At 26.4% G+C, this 16,936-nt stretch overlaps 1 protein-coding gene and 1 long non-coding RNA gene across 3 annotated transcripts; one reads left to right on the top strand and one right to left on the bottom strand.

Moving 5' to 3' along the window:
- The first annotated feature begins 5,750 nt into the window (after positions 1–5,750).
- Positions 5,751–11,646, top strand: LOC105129601 (MADS-box protein SOC1-like). Of its 2 annotated transcripts, none has more exons than XM_011031722.1 (8): positions 5,751–6,301; positions 6,410–6,624; positions 9,110–9,191; positions 9,321–9,382; positions 9,488–9,587; positions 9,725–9,766; positions 9,844–9,885; positions 11,343–11,646. In XM_011031722.1, exons 2-8 carry the CDS (start codon positions 6,440–6,442, stop codon positions 11,472–11,474), a joined length of 645 nt encoding a protein of 214 aa, XP_011030024.1. In that variant the 5' UTR covers positions 5,751–6,301; positions 6,410–6,439; the 3' UTR covers positions 11,475–11,646. The 2 variants fall into 2 exon arrangements, with proteins under 2 accessions (XP_011030024.1, XP_011030023.1); XM_011031721.1 differs by having other exon boundaries at positions 5,753–6,301; positions 6,434–6,624.
- On the bottom strand, positions 7,160–9,103 carry LOC105129600 (uncharacterized). The gene is made up of 2 exons (XR_843107.1): positions 7,796–9,103; positions 7,160–7,729 (listed from the first exon to the last, which is right to left on the bottom strand). It is a non-coding gene; the product is annotated as an uncharacterized LOC105129600 (long non-coding RNA).
- Positions 11,647–16,936: the final 5,290 nt, after the last annotated feature.

The following is a 16,936-nucleotide window of genomic DNA, read 5'->3' as shown; positions in this document are numbered from 1 at the left end:
CATTGTTCAAGTGCTTCCTTTTTTTCTTTTATTTATGAGATTATTTTGCTTCCCCTGACAATACCATTAACTACTAAATAACCAATTAAAAAGACAAAATAATCCCTAAATCAATGACTAAAAATTCCTTGACCAAAGTTTAATTTTTCTTTTATTATTAACAGTAATAAAATAATTACATTATATAATAAAAATACAAAAAGACTATTTATAGTCTTTCTTTCTTAAAATGGCTAGTGGTTTCATAAAAAAAAAAAAACCTCCCTGCTTTTAACAAAGTTAAATGATTTTGCCAACTAAGGGCAAAATTATAGTTTTATTATGAAAAATATAAAGTAAAACCTTAATCTCTTTTAGTTTTTGTTATGATGGTTAACAAGTTAATATATTAATATATTTATTATGATTACTATGTTAACCTATTTATAACTTGATAACAAATATTAATCTATTGATAACTTGACGGCTGAAATATTAGTATGTTAATTTCGTGAATGGATAATCAACAAGTAAATATATTACAATCAATATTAATTATATAATAAAATAGATAGGTGATTCAACATTAAAATATTATTCAAACATTCACATTTCACTTTTCATTATTCACTCTCTTGTTTATTGCTCTTTTTTTTTAGATATATTAAGACTTATTATTTGCATTTTAGTTGTTAAACTTTATTCCCTTTAAATTCTATCCTTCTAAATTATTTTGGTATTGTTTTATGTGTTTGGATATATTTCTATTTGCATGCTTTCATGTATCTAATGTATAATTTAACATCCTAACATTAGCTTGAAGATCAATATTTCAATTTGAAAGTTTAGTTTATGGTTAAAAAAATTGATAAAAAGGACAAAAATTAACATAAAAGAAAAACATAGCCTTTTAAATTTCACCATCCAAAAGGACACATAAAACTTCAAATTCATCTCTAAAGTTTCAAATTATTATTCTTTAGCCCTTGTTATTTTAAATTTTAATGTTTCAATCCATAATTTTATTTTTATCACATTTTAGTTTGTGAATGATTAGGAGAGAAAAAATTATTGAAAAAAAAAATAAAGTGTTCATCGAACTACATTCTTACCATAGAAAAGCTAAACTTTGTGTAAATAAATTTGTCTTAAATATAAGAGTTTAATAGTTGTAGTTTTGCCCAATAAAAATAAATTAAGACATATGAATTCTGTTTTAATTTAGTTTAATTTTATGTTTTTAAATTAATGCTGTTTTAATTTAGTTTAATTTTGTGTTTTTAAATTAATGAAAATGTATTATATAATTGAAATATCTTTATTGAAGTTTTTAGAATGCTTTTAAAGAATTTTTTGATGAAAACAAGTTGTAAATAAGGTTTTTAATTACTAGAACTCGAACTCTAAATTTTTAATTATTATTATCAAAAGTGATTGGAAAATGCTCCAATAAAAGATTGTCATCTATTAATAAAAAGATTAGAGTGAATGACATATAGTCTATTTTTTTTTAAAAAAAAAAACTCAACTAGGCACATATAAGCTTCTTCATTTTAGGCCAAGCATGCAATTTACCCCCTTATCTTTTATGTTTTCATTAATTTTTTAATTTAAATTTCTATTAATACCCTTTTTTATTTTTAAAATTATTTAGTTTAACTTTCTTAAATAATAATTAATCTTTTAAATTGTTTGTATAACTTCATAATACTTCAAAGAGATTATTATACATTATCTTTAAATTTTAGATAGATTAGTTGTAAATACATGATACATTTATAAAAATAAAAAATATTTATGCATAGAAATATAAATTAACTAGATCTAAGATAACTTAAAAAGATATAAAATAAAAAATATAATCAAAGTAAAATATTTTCATTTGCATATATATTTTATTCCTTACATTTAATTTTCATTAATTATTTTTATAATTTAAATTTTAATTAATACACTCTCTCTCATTTTTAAATTATTTAGTTTAAATTTATTTTTAAAAATAGTAATTAATCTTTTGAATTGTTTATGTATTTTCATAATACTTCAAATAAGTTGTTTTAATTTATCTTTATATTTTATATTTTAGGTTTTAGTTAGATAAGTTGTATTTGCAAGATTCATTTATAAAAAATAAAAGTCATTTTTATATAGCAATAAAAATAAATTTTTAACATAAATAAAAAAAGAAAAACGAAAAAAAAAAACTAAAGTAAAATATTTGCATTTACACTAATCTTTTGCTTTTTAAAAGGAAGATTAATTACATGTTTTAATCTTTAATTAACATTAACAATTATTTATTTATTTATCAATTTATATAGTTTTCATTTCATTTTATTAAGCGTAAAAAATATATATATTTTTTAATTTTTAAAACTTAAAAAAAAACACATTATATTGGAAAATATAGTCATATATAACATCAACACCTTTTTCTCGTACATTAAAAACTAACTTAAAATCCTACTTATAACATAACAAGGGTGTCAACTATTGACATATGATCAAATTTCATTGTGTTTATTACAGTTTTTTTTTTGAAGAATTCATCAAAAAGAGAATATGATGAGTTTATTACAGTTTTTTTTTTTAAGAATTCATCAAAAAGAGAATATGATGAGATTGATAAAAATGGATGACATATATGAGAGAAGGGTGATAAGAACTCCCTCATAGTGACATAGGATCTATACAAAACTATAATCTTTATTTATATATCCGTAAAGGTATGCAAACTAAAACCTAATGTCCCTCCTCCTATATGCTAAGATCAAAGGGCGTTTTGGATGAATTATTTCAGCTTCACACTTTCTTTGTAATATGTTAATAGCATTATAATAATGTGTCTTATAATCATAATAAAATTCATCAAAGATTGAAACGTGTAATTTTGTCCAATGAGTGCGAATCCAACAAAGATTTGAAAACCTATGGTTGATCGAAACGTTTTATTTTGTCTGGTGGTGCAAATCCAACATTAGATATGGCCAGTGGATAAAGTGGGCAATTGGCATGTAATGCAAACAAATGGCAAAATAAAAGAAGCAATATTTTTTGGTAAATAGTACATTTTTAAAAGTCACGGTGAATAACCATAATAAATTTCTAATTGATGTAGCGGTTGATAATTATAATATTTATTTAAATTTAAGATTAACTGATTTATTAGTTTATAAAAAAATTATAAAATTATCAAAATTAGAATCCTAGAACAAGATTTTTGAAATGTAAAGATTTAATAACTGGGGTAACAATTTTATAATAACTCTAAAAAAAACAACATTCAAAAACTCCTATAAAAATCTAAAAGTAATTTAACAGTTGAATAAATTTTTTTGATATTTTTAAACTATCAATTTAATTTGTTGTAACCAAATATTTTTTTAAATTTAGGTTTGTACTATTCATTTATAAATATATTTGCTAGGTTATCCACATAATCTATTTGTAATAGATTTTCATCTAATTATAGTAGATTTATACCTAACTGTTTAGAATTGCCTATAAAAACTATTATATAAACGAAATTTTTTTAAAATTTTAATTGGAGTATTTTTTTTTAAGTATACAAGTTTGACAAAGATTTATAATTTTACTCCTAATATATATATAAAATAAAAAAAATTATAAAATTATTATTTTTATTTAAAATGATCGATCAAATATATATTTGTATCCAACCAACTGATTTTCTAGCCATTATTATATTTTAAAAGCATGATATATTTAAATATTACTATTTTAAAACACAATAAATATTTTATCATATTTAAAAATAATAATATTTATTAAATATCATGTTTTAAAATCAAAAAGAAATAAAAATATAATAATTGATTTTTTTTCAAAAATAAAAATAAAATATTCTCCTCAAACTTTTAATTTACCTAATTTAAATAAAAATTCCAACATCAAAAGCTGCAAGGTCCCAGACAGCTCCTCCTACCTAATGGGAAATGTAGAGTGTAGACCCTACCCAGACACACCAACCAGTCTGCCACAGCTGAACATCATCATTAATCAACTTCTTACGTAACCTTAAGACAATCAAGTCTCTTCCTCCCTAATTCACATTTACCAACCTCAATTTGGTCTTGACATGGACTAGATTAACGTTAGTTTTTTACCAAAACCATGATGGAATTAACTTGTAGACTATAATCAAATTTAATAATATTTATTTTTACTTTTTTTTTTTGCTATAATTGTTATGAAATCTCATTCGTTCAAGTACTGGATTTTTTTATTATAAACATAACCAATTATCCATGTTAACTTAATCTTTATAAGAAGTTACTCTGAATTGGATAAATAAACAACGAAACTGTTTTTTACCGCTATTTTAGATAATTTTTAATTCAAAATTTCATGTTTTACTATTTTAATATATTCTCTTGATTATTATATATATAAAAAATCAATTGTGGAAATGTTTGTTCATCTAACATTCAATGAATTAATTAATATTTTAGCAATTACATTAGCAGATTTGCCAAAGTTATACATTTATATATGGCAATGATACATTTGCAATTGAGTGCTATCAGTTTCATAAATGTGGATGTACACACCCTCTTGAATCCCTATCCAAACAAATTGAGAATTTTTTTTTTAAATACATTAATTAGGTGTAAATATCTAGTTAAATTTAAATAAAATAAAAATATTTCTTTAGCCCATCATTGAGAATAAAAATATTTATATTTCAATTAATATTATTTCTAATATTGCTGTTATAAAAATAAACTTAAATACAAGTAGATATAGTTACCTAGTTTGATCTAATATCTAAATCATAAGTTGGGTGAGCCAATTCTCAAGTTAATGAGTTAATGTAGATTTATTTTTTTAATTTTTTTGTTTAAAACAATGTTGTATTATACAAAATTAAAATAAAAAAAATTAAAGCTATATAATTTGGATAAAAACTTAAAATGTTGTTTTAAGTTTTGATCTTAATAATTTTTGAAGTGATTTAAAATCAAAATCCAAGTTTTAAATAAATTGATTAAGATAAATTTTTTTATTGTAATCACTTTGTTTTTTTTTCCAAGCACATAGAAAAAAATCACCTGGTTAGTTAAATAGCTTTTATTTTTGTATTGGATCTCATATATAATTGTGTTTCAAATATTAATTTTGTAAAAAGTAAAATAACAAAACAACATGTTTATTATTTATTATAATCTAATTTTCACTTATTTTACATGCAAAAAACCATTTTTCAATGTTTTTAATAAATTTTTTAATTACAACTAAAAGTTTTTTTAAATTATTTTTTAAAATCATAACCATAAAAATTACTGTAACATAAAAAAACATTTAAAGATCAATTCATTGAAGAATGTTGAGTTTAATAAATATAAATGCTCAGCAAATATCCAATATTTATGTAGATTCAAGAACAACCTTTACTTGTTTACAGCTCTGCTAATTCTAATTGTTCATTTGTTTTCTTTAATCGATCGTTTTTCCAATTGTTTCTTTTCACCAAAAAGAAATTCCAATTGTCTCTCAATGATTAAAAAAACAGAAACATTGTACAAGCAAAAGACCCACGTGACACAGTCTTTGCTCATTGGTCGATGTGACTATCTTTTAACGTGTCAAGATTTTATGGATCCTTTGCATAAATCATGGTACGATGATAGAGACATGCCAATTGTTAATGTCTACTTTCCATATTTCCTTTCTATTTTTTTTATTTAATTTTCTGCGTTTCTAAACTTTTAAATATTTTAATCACTAAATTTTTTTCTTTCTTTCCTTATCTATCTTTGATTTTTCCTTAATTTTACCAAAAAAAGGGTAGACAAGGCGATGAGGCTTCTAAATTTCTTAATGCATTCTTAATTAGTTTAGAATTTATTTTTATTGCAAACATATTTGCCTTTTCCTTTCTTCTCTTTGAGAGCATTGAAGATTGATGAAAGATTAGAGAATTTGTGGTCATAGAATAAAGAGATCCATCCATCTATCTATCCATCCATTCATCAATCTTCAACCCACCAATCTGAATATCCTCTGCCGCTATGTGAATCTTACTATTCTAGGGTTTTTTACTGTCTTTGATTCTTTCCCGTTATACCGTTTTGATAACATATACCTCCTCCTTCTGTCCCTTCTCTCTCTCTCTATATATATAGGAAACACCTTCATGAATTCATTTCTTAACCATAGGACTTTAGACTGAATTTCGGTGTGCTTTTTCATGTTTTTAATCATCCCTAGCGTCCATTCTGTAAGGATTTCTAGTTTCTTTGGAGTTTTGTTGGTTGTTGTAAAATTTTCTTGAGCTTAAACACAAGATTTCTGGGATTTGGTGAGATATTGTATCATTTCAAAAATGATACTAGCTCTTTTTCTTTTTTATTTTTTTTTTAATTCTAACTTTAGGGTTTCATTGAGAATCCTTTATAACTTGGTTTAGATTTTCTATGAATATGTGAACTAGGAGGACATGGCGAGAGGAAAGATTCAGCTGAAAAGGATAGAGAATGCAACTAGCAGGCAAGTGACCTTCTCCAAGAGAAAAAATGGGTTATTGAAGAAAGCTTATGAGCTATCAATTCTGTGCGATGCTGAAGTTGCTGTGATCATATTTTCACAGAAAGGAACACTCTTCAAGTTTGCAAGCACTGATCAGTATGTTTCTTTTTCTTTCTCCTTCCTTGATTGCTTTGACCTTGTTTTTGATGATGCATAATATATAGAAAAGATCAGTATTATTAACTAAAGAAATGTCTTTAGAGAAGCTAATGATTTGGCAGATGGATTAGCTAAGAAAGCTTTAGGGAGAGATGCAGAGTGCATATTGTATTAATTAAGATGGCTCTATTGTTTTATATGGCTCTCTAAGTACATGCCTAGAGGAGACTGACTTGAAATACTTAATAGAGTTGAAAATGGCATGAAAACTTTGCTGCATCCTCCATGGCCTGTCACCAGCAGAATCTGTCATCCCATGTTTCGTTAGCTAGGTTCAATGGTGAAGACAAATGTATGTACGATATTGTAGGGGTCCTATATCGAGGGAAGCGATGAAATTTCAACTCATTAAATTGTACCATATAGATTTTACAGTGGTCCTTTCAGATTTGCATATCATAAGGAAATGCTTTGAGGGCGAATCAGATAGATAGATAGAAAATTTTAGTCATCAATGACCCTTGATTTTTCCCCCCTCTTCCTTTATGATCTTTGACATCTAGGGCTAAAATTAATGCTTTCTTGAGAAATGGACCTTGGCCATTTGTTTGTTTTGAGAACAAAGAAAAGAAAAAAGAAGATGAGTGCTAGCAAGTAGCAACTGTACTTCTAGTTTTAGCCAATTGGTTTTAGTTATAAAAATTGATGTACTAAAGCAAATTCTTTTACACACGTTTAATTGTAGTTTAAATAAAAAATATTCTTCTTGAAGTGAAAATAAAAATGGACAATAATTCAGGAAGAGATTTGTATATTGAATAGTCTTATTATTGTTTTTAAGGCTTGTTTAGTATTGCTTTGCAACCTACTTTTAATTAGTTTTTTTATTAAAAAAACAGGTCGAAAATTAATACTAAACAGGTCCTAAGTTCTAGATTGAAACCAAAGTGTAAATTGTGGAAAACTAACTTCATTTTACAATTGCAGCATGAACTCCAAAACAAATCTTAAGACAATGGATTCATTATATACCTGTAATTTGTAGTTTAGTTGATGGTTTCTTTGGTTTTAGCAACATCTTATGCTGTGAAAGAATTTGGATGTCTTTGCTTTGTATTGTACTTTGTCTTGTGTGCTATAGCTAGTTATGCTGTGAAAGAATTTGGATGTCTTTGCTTTGTATTGTACTTTGTCTTGTGTGCTATAGCTAGTTCTTGTTTGTGTCATTGTGTGCGATATTGAAATGCTTGTAAGAGACCTAATCTACTTGTCAACGTGTGTGGGAGGTACTTCAATCTCTGTGCTAAAGGCAACTGGAGGCATCATAATCTTCTTGTTTTCATCCATCGATCAGCTACTAGAGGCATGCTTTGTTGCAAAATTTTCTTCATGTGGAGCATCTATATGTGTTCGTACTAATTAATTATATTGAGTTGAAGAACATTAATAAAAAAAAAAATATAAACCAATTGAAAATTGAAAATAAGAAATTAATTATTTGCTCGAAATATTGAAGCTTGATGTGAGTTTACAGGTATATTTAGCTATTATCACCGGCCAACTCTACAAAAAGGGTCTGGTCCTGTATAGTAAATTGTGGATCGAATCTGTTAAGCTACAAAAAAGAGGCTTTGAAAAATGCTTGGTGTGGCTCCACACGTTGCAGCTCTTTTTGTTTGCTACTGTTCTTGATGCCTGTTACTACAAGCTGCCTTGAGAATGCTAGTCATCCTCTCTGAATCGACTGGTGATGAAGCCACTCGTTCTTGTGTTAGAATTTTCTGACCCTTACACTATATATTTCTTTTGTCCTTGTAAGCCTTTGTTTTTGTTCTCATTTATCTGTTCTCTTCTCCAATTGGGTTTAGATCCTAGAGCTACCAAATATACACTATCACACACACAAATTCTGCCTCTTCGATATTTGTTCATAAAAAAGTTTTAGTTCCATTTTTTTGAGTGATGCTAAATCTTATCAGATTTTCCTTCTAAAATCACTTCATAAAGGTTTAATATATAGAATGAGTGGATCCTATACATCTAGCCATATATTATCGAGGTATATACTTTAGTGGTAAGTTGTTACGTTAGAAAGGAGGAGAGCTGAGATAAATACAAGTTACAACGTGAAATAATCTGATCGTCACAATAAAGATTAGCTTTTACATGGAAAGTAAAAAGAAGTTTAATTTTCAATATTTATTAAAAATTGATCCCCTGAGTTCTTAGAATACACACCAAGAGTACATTACCACTTGCTATCTTTTATGTTTTCTGCAACGTAGGGACTGGATGCTAAGCATAGGGAGGTTATCCTTGTGAAATTTAACAAGGAAACAGAAACAATATGTGATATTCAAGTTATAGTCAAGATTTACAAGCATTATAGAGTGGTTCTTCTAGTTTTGTTCTCCCTTATTCCCTTAGGGATAAAGGAAAGCTTCATGACTTGATGCTATCTTATATGTTTGGGATGCTTCAGGATACAAAAGACGATTGATCGTTACCGTAAAAATGCAAGGCAATTGCACACTGACAGGATTGATATGGAACAATCTAAGGAGGTTAGGCCTTTTATCATGTGAATCTTTATATGTAATTAGATTGTTAAGACTGTGTGACTGTCTAGTTCAAGAAATTGCCTCTTCCTTTGTCAATCACTATTTCTTCACCGTAAGTAATTCGACATGCAGCAATTAAGACAAGAATCAGCAAACATGGCCAAGAAGATTGAGATCATCGAGATTTTGCAACGGTGAATAACCTAGTTTGATTCTTCTTCTCCCAATTTTCTATATAGCGATTATGTCTGGTGTGTGTGCTATTGGGTCTCACTGAAGTTCTGAAATTTGTTTCTTAGAAAGCTTTTAGGGCAAGATTTAGATTCATGTTCTCCCGAAGAGCTCCATGACATTGGCAATCAGCTTGAGATCAGTTTAAGCAAAATCAGGGCTAGAAAGGTATATGTTTCTCTGAAGAAACTGTGTCAAATGTGGCAGACAAAAGATTGTTGGATAGCTTTGGACTGCCTAATTAGGAGTTCTGGGTTTAATCAATAAACTCAAACGCTAACAAGTTTTTATTGGTTATAATTCAGACTCAGTTATTCAAGGAGCAGATAGAACAGCTGCAAGCAAAGGTAATTAGAGGTGTTGGTTTAGCTTTACAGTTGTATTAAAGCAATTTCTTCTAATTGTTTTCTCATTCCTATTTCAGGAAAGATTGTTGTTAATGGAGAATGCAATGCTAACTAAACAGGTAAACCCTTGCTTTTCGTTATACATATATAGTTCTCAACCTAACATGCGCTATGACTGTTTTTAGCAAAGGTTAGTATTCTGAAATCATGATGAATATGGTACCATGGGCCGGGTTTTACATTATAGAGCAATCAGAGTTATTATTTTTGTTCAAAATAGCCTTGTTTGTTTGTTTTTTTAAAATAAATTCATTGATTTTAACGATAAAATTTAACATAGTTAACCAGATCATTACTACAACGTCTAAACATCAAAACGATTCCATGTTGATTTCTCAACCCTTTGGCTGCTAAGAAACCTCACTGCTAAAAAATGAGCTATTAGCAACTAATTAGTCAGTTATAGATAATATTAAAATCTATTATTGATAAAATTCAGCAATAAAATTAGTAATAGATAATTTCAAATGCAAATAATAAATATTTATTTTTTTATAATGGATTATCAGTTGCTGATTTATTTAGTAACTAATTATACGTTGCTGAAATTCAGTTGCTGAATGTATAAATTAACAACGAATATTTCGTTGATTAAAAATTCTTATTCAATTCAATTTTAATTTCAATAATATTAATATTTTTATTAACACAAAATTAAACTCACATTTTCACAATCTGCCCTCTTTTACATTTTTGCTGCCTACATTCTTTCTTTGTATCCGTTCATATTGCAAAGCGGGGTGACGACAGGTTGATTGAAAAGAGCAGGGCAAACGAAAACCTCTAGAGAAAACTTTGCTCAATACCTAGGAAAATTTTATCCTTATCTCTCGTTGATTTCTATTACAATCCCAAATTAAAGCCAAAAACATTCCTAATCTCTCTCTCTCTCTCTCTCAGAGAAGAAGTTTGGAAGCATGAATTAACTAGAGAAGAAGTTAAGAAAATAAAAAATTATATTTGTGAAAAATAACGCATGACAGAAATAGGTAGAATTGAAAGGGATATATAGGTATGGTTTCTGGAGAATGAATAGAAAAGGAGATATGAGTTTGGTTTATAAAGAAGTATAGAAAGAGATAATATTGAGTTCTTCCAAAGAATGAAGAAATTTTGCAATTGTGGGGTTTCTTTTGTTTTCTAGAGAAGTATAGAAAAGGTGATTATTATTTATTGTTTTTTTTTTTATAAAAGTTAAATTTTTTTAACAGCAACCATATTAGCAATAGTAAATTCGTTGCTGATTTTTAATATATTAATTTATATTTTAGTATTTGATTTTTCATTACTAATCCGTTGTTAATATTAAAAAATTAATATATATATATATATATATAATTTGTTACTAATTTATTACTAAAATTATATCTAAATTATTCTAATACTAACATCCATGCTAATCACCCTTCTTTTTAATAGTGCCTCTCTAATGGGATGGTCTTCTTGTCATCTGTCAGAAATTCTAATGGCTTTGTTTGAAAGTTTTGTTGATATATTTGTCTTGGTGTTGGTTTAGTGTGATGCACAGCCATTGCAGCAATCAACTCAATCGAACCAAGTGGTGTCATACTTGAGCTCATGTAGCAAGAGTTCAGAAATCGTGGAGACTGATCTGTACATTGGACTGCCACAGATGCGCTGCTTGTAGTTTTTCTCATGCTTTTACTGATTTATATTTAAGTATGATTGATTTTCATGTTGGAATGCTCTTGTTGCCAACATCAAACAATTGTTCTTCTCTGTAATTTAATGTATGGCATGCAATAAGGGAGACGTATATAATTCAATAAAATAACGACGATATATATATTGGCCTCATATATTCAATTCTATTTACACTTGCTAGGCTCCAATTAAGAGGGAATTGTGGGCTCTACGTAAATGAAAACATCGCAATTAATCCATATTCTTATTATAATTATTAAATCAATTAATTAATTTGTCTTTAAAATTCTTGAAAGATGAAATATCACAGATATTTAGTATTAAGATCTTAGGAACGATTACTGATTTTTAAATAAAAATTCCGATAGTTAAAGCTTAAAATTTTTATTTTGAGGTTTCAAACTCAAATTTAAGGACAAGTGATAAAGATTTCCTTATTAATTAATCATGTACTTATTTACGATTACAGATAATCGATGAAGTTTTAAAAATATTAGGATACCACTACTCAAGAAATCATTTGATGATCAATATGGGTTTGTTTTTACTATTATTTCTTCTTGATTTATTAATTAGAAGGTGTGTTGACTTCCTCTATTATATAATAATTAAGTAAATTATATATGATTATTAAGATCCAAACATATTGTATTGAATAAAGTTATTAATAAGACTGTCTCTCACTAATTTATTTGCATGATTTAGGCATGTAGACCATTAGCCCATCTGTACCCGAAATCCTCTCTTCAACAATGGCTCCACTTCTGTACCGAAGACTAAACATATCCTCTTCCACTCCTAATTAAACCCTAGCCTATGTCCAGCAGCTCCAGCAACTTAGGCCCTAACCAGCACACATGTTTTATGGACATAGAATGGTCCATTCGGTCAATTATTTGGTGCATTTAATCGATGAACATATAAGACTTTTTGACAAGCTACTGGAAAAACAATGTATATATTTCTCTAGAGGCTGCTATAAGACATAGATCTAGCTACATGATTCAGTAAGAATTACTTTTTTATTTGTAATATCATGTCTCGAGATAAAATCAAAATCTAGTGTAATATTGGCAATTTCTCCAGATATCCAACGTCATCTAATCTAATAAAATGAGTTTTTATCATGTTTGACCTGAATTAATATGAAGATGGGTAAGGAGTTTACCCGATTCATCAGTATTCGACTTAGTTTTTAATATATATATATATATATATATATTTCAATAACATATATGAAATCTTATAGTTTTATGCATGAATTTACAGTTGAGACTCTATTTTATGATTCATGTGGTTTATTTTTTAAGATTTAAATTATTCTTAAAACTTGATTGTTATTTAAAAAAAAAAATTAGGTTAGGTTGGGCAAGTTCCCCACCTAACCCTATCCAAATTAAAAATGCTAACGGTTGTAGATTTAAATACTCTAAGTTGGAAAAAGTTGGAACACTATCCCTAGATTGTATATAACAATGTGTATAGTTTCTTAAGATGATATACTTTTCTCCAACACAAATCAGTACATTTCTCCTTTTTTTTTTTTTTTACCATAATCATATGTTACTCACTCAAATATATGATATAAAATATAATAGGGTATTTGAGAATATGATAGTAGTTATTTTTCAGAGTATTTTTTATTGGATATATATCAAAATAATATATTTTTTTATTTTTAAAAATTTATTTTGAACATTAACATATCAAAATAATTTGAAAACATTAAAAAAATAATATAAAAAAATAAAAAATATAATTTTTTAAATATACTTTTAAAATATATACTATAATCGTTTTGGCCCTCAAAGCTGGACCACTTTGATTTTGAAAAATGTATTCTCTCGCTGTTCGTTTTCTATCTTCCAATTTAATTAGATTTCAGAGTTAGTGAGGAATATCATGCAGGGGAATCTGCCAAGTTTTGCGCAAAATTGACTCATCCCTTAATGCATACTATAATATTGCATAGGGGGGAAAGAACGGTAATATTTGGCAGCATTTGAAAAAATAAATCATTTAATTAAGTAAGTTTGTGCCTGCATGAAACTTTTTATTATAGGAAATAAATCTACATTCGAGTAATAGATACTTTTTTTAAAATTTTATATTATTATATTAAAATTAATAAAAAATAGTTAAAAAAATATAAATTAGTACTCCACCGTGTAATATAAATATTAAAAAAATATAAATATAAATATAAATATATATTTTTAAATATTTTTTATAATTTTAATATAATAATATACATTTTTTTTAAATTTATTTTAATTAATGTATTTAAAAAACTATTTTAAAAATTACTCTACCGTGTAATACCATATAAAAGGTGACAACCAAGGATTACCTTTGCTAGAAACTATTTTAAAAATTAATTTCCAATGTAATATCATATAGAAGGTGACAGCCAAGGATTACCTTTGTAAGAAACAGCTCCAAAATCATTCAAGGGACAGTTGGTCAACCAACCATAGAAGTTTCCATTAATGACTCTCTCTCTCTCTCTCTCTCACATCACATCACTTCACATTATTGATTGACAACCATAATTACAAAGCTTCACGCAAGTTGCAGCCCACATGCAAATTTGATTTTAATGTTTTATTTTATTTTAAAATTTCATTTGAATTCTACATGTACATGACTGCATTTGCATGATTAATTTGCATATCTATATTAAATAGCACAGCAGGGAAAGTTTTTCCCAGGCTAACACAACTGAAAATATGAACAATGCTAAATCTAGTGTGAAAAATATTTTAGTTGTAGACTAGTTACATTGTTCACTTTAATAATATAATGATATTTTTGTCTCTCTCATTAAAAAATTTACACCCGATTAGGATCTTTTTATAAATATGTTACTCTTTTTTAAACTCATTAGAAATAAATATTTAAATACCATCAAATGAAAAATTTTAAATATTGGCATCAAAAAGCAATTTAGTACTTCTCAACTTTTTTTTTATTATTATCATACAAGCGTAGGGATAATTTTGTATTTGTCCAAACATAATAAATAATAAAAATATTAAAAGCACAATAAAAAAACAATCAAAATGCCTTTGAAAGTTGAAAAATTAAATTTGACATTGAGGGTTTTTTCATCCTTTCTCGAAGGCTTTTTTATATTAACATGTTGGATTAATAACAATTTAATATTTATCTAAATACTTAAAAAGAATAAATTAAATGTTTGTATAGTACTAAGAGGCTTATGGGAGGTGCTGGTGACCTTATGATAGCATGTGCGGTGACTTCTATCATCTAAAAATATTTTTTTATTGTATTATTGAAATAGTTAATATATCATTTTCTTGTTAGTGTGACATGTGTCATTGGTGATAATTTGGTTTATAATCAATGAACCTTTATTTTTTCTCTCTGAAAATTATATATTGGCCCTATTTGTTGTTTGTATTTCAACTTCAGTCTTTATTCTTTTAATTTTTTTTATCTTGATTTTTTTGTAAAAGTTTTATTTGTTTTCAATTTCATCATTCAATCCCAATTTATCAAATATTACATTCTTCAATTTGATCCTCATTATTTTGATTTTTGTTTTTTTCTTGGTTTTTTTATAAAATTTTTATTGGTTTTCAATTGATAGTATTATATTTTTTGATTTGGTCTTTATTATTTTGATTTCTAATTTTTTCTTGATTCTTTCATAAAAGTTATTATTCTTTTTAATTTCACTTTTTAATCAAAACTATATATTTTTATTTTTCAATGTCTATTTTAATCTTGATTTTTTTTTTAAATTTTTGATCATTTAATTAAATTTATTTTTTTTTACAACTCTTGGATAGTGTCAATTTGAAGGAGAATATTTTAATGTCATTAAAGAGTCTTTTTTTCTTTAATTCTCTAGCACTATTAACTTGTAATTTTCATCAAACACCACTATGATCATCATTTTATCATTAATATAACCATTAATTTATCATAGCATTATACTATAACTCTCCACCACAACCACCCACTATCACCTTCTTTCACCATTTTACCATAATCTCATCGTAACAATCTAATACAACTACTAATATAATAATAATAATTATTATCATCATTATTATTATTGTCACCGTAGTTACCATAACTAACTTATTATTAAAATAATTATCATTTCATCTCTTTTTTTTTTTATCGCCGTTACCATAACAATTATCATTTTACTACTGGCCATCATTATTATTGATAGTATTAATATCTTAACATTACATTAACTATAATCATCGTTAACGCTGCAATCATAATTATCAATACCATATTTATGACAAACATTGTGATTTAAAATAAAAAACTTATTTAGTAACCTCATTCAAAAACATTAATAAAGAATTAGATATTATAAGAAAACATTTTTTTTATATATCCAAACAATGGAAAATAACTTAATTTTTAGAAAACTGGTTTTTATAGAAAAAAATATATAATTAAAAAAACAAACAGATTATGTATATGGCAAGCATGACAATGCATTAAGTGTTCTTCCATTCTAATTATGCATGATTTAGCTTGAAAAACTAGGTGGTAATATTTATGGGAAGTGGGTAGGGTTTTTTTTATATATTAAAAAAAAATTTATAACTCAAAATTCTAACAGAAATTGATATCAATTAAGTTAATTCAATTATACTTACAGATGATACACTTCAAAGTATTGAACTTACTTTGTGCTTTTCTACTAAAGTGTTTCCTCCCCTATTTTTGAGAATCTGTTAAAAGGATGGTGTGTGTGTGTTTGGCTTACCCACGTTGTCTGCTTTACAATTTGGTCTCACAGTCACAGCTTTGAGGAGGCTTTAAAGCTCAAGTGTACATGTGGATGTCTCGGGTCCACGCAAAACCATCTTTTCAATCAATGGCCTTTTTCACTTTTCTGCACTTTTACAAGCTCAAATTTCCATGAAGAAATCCGATCCAAATCTATCCTGGAAAGTGAAAAAAATACTTGTGTTGAAAGTTTTCGATTTCGTTTCTTTTCTTGACCTGGCTTCAAAATTTCTTGTTCACCAGTGCTTTCTTTGCTTAAGGTAACTCCTGTAGAATCCCATCTGTAATCAACTATTGTAGGTTATTACAACAAAAATCATCAATCAAGTATATATCTGACAATACAATTACAAACGTAGTTGAATTAAAAAAATTATTAGGTTTATATATTTTATATTTTTAGCCGCAACTTCTCAGTTTCATTTTAAAAATTGAAGTTATTAAGTGAAATTTTATTAATAAATTTTATATTAATATAAAACTTTATTAATGAATTTTATATTAATATATCATCTAAAATCAAAATTCTCTATATTTAAAATTTTTATATATAAAATAAAGATGTTGAGATTTGAATTAAGATTATTAAAGTTTTAATACCTTATCAAATAATTATTTTAATTACAAAATTTAAGTTGTTAAATAAATTTATTAATACATAAT

This window comes from Populus euphratica, unplaced genomic scaffold (genome assembly GCF_000495115.2).
Source record: "Populus euphratica unplaced genomic scaffold, PopEup_1.0 scaffold16.1, whole genome shotgun sequence".
Classification (NCBI taxonomy): Eukaryota; Viridiplantae; Streptophyta; class Magnoliopsida; order Malpighiales; family Salicaceae; genus Populus; species Populus euphratica.
Note: the sequence above shows the minus strand (reverse complement) of the source record. Positions and strands in the feature narration are given on the sequence as shown.

Coding starts and splice junctions, on each gene's coding strand:
- LOC105129601 (XM_011031722.1), top strand. CDS start 6,440: ATGGCGAGAGGAAAGATTCAGCTGAAAAGGATAGAGAATGCAACTAGC. Junction 9,588..9,724: donor GCAAAATCAGGGCTAGAAAG/GTATATGTTTCT, acceptor GTTATAATTCAG/ACTCAGTTATTCAAGGAGCA. Junction 9,886..11,342: donor ATGCAATGCTAACTAAACAG/GTAAACCCTTGC, acceptor GTGTTGGTTTAG/TGTGATGCACAGCCATTGCA.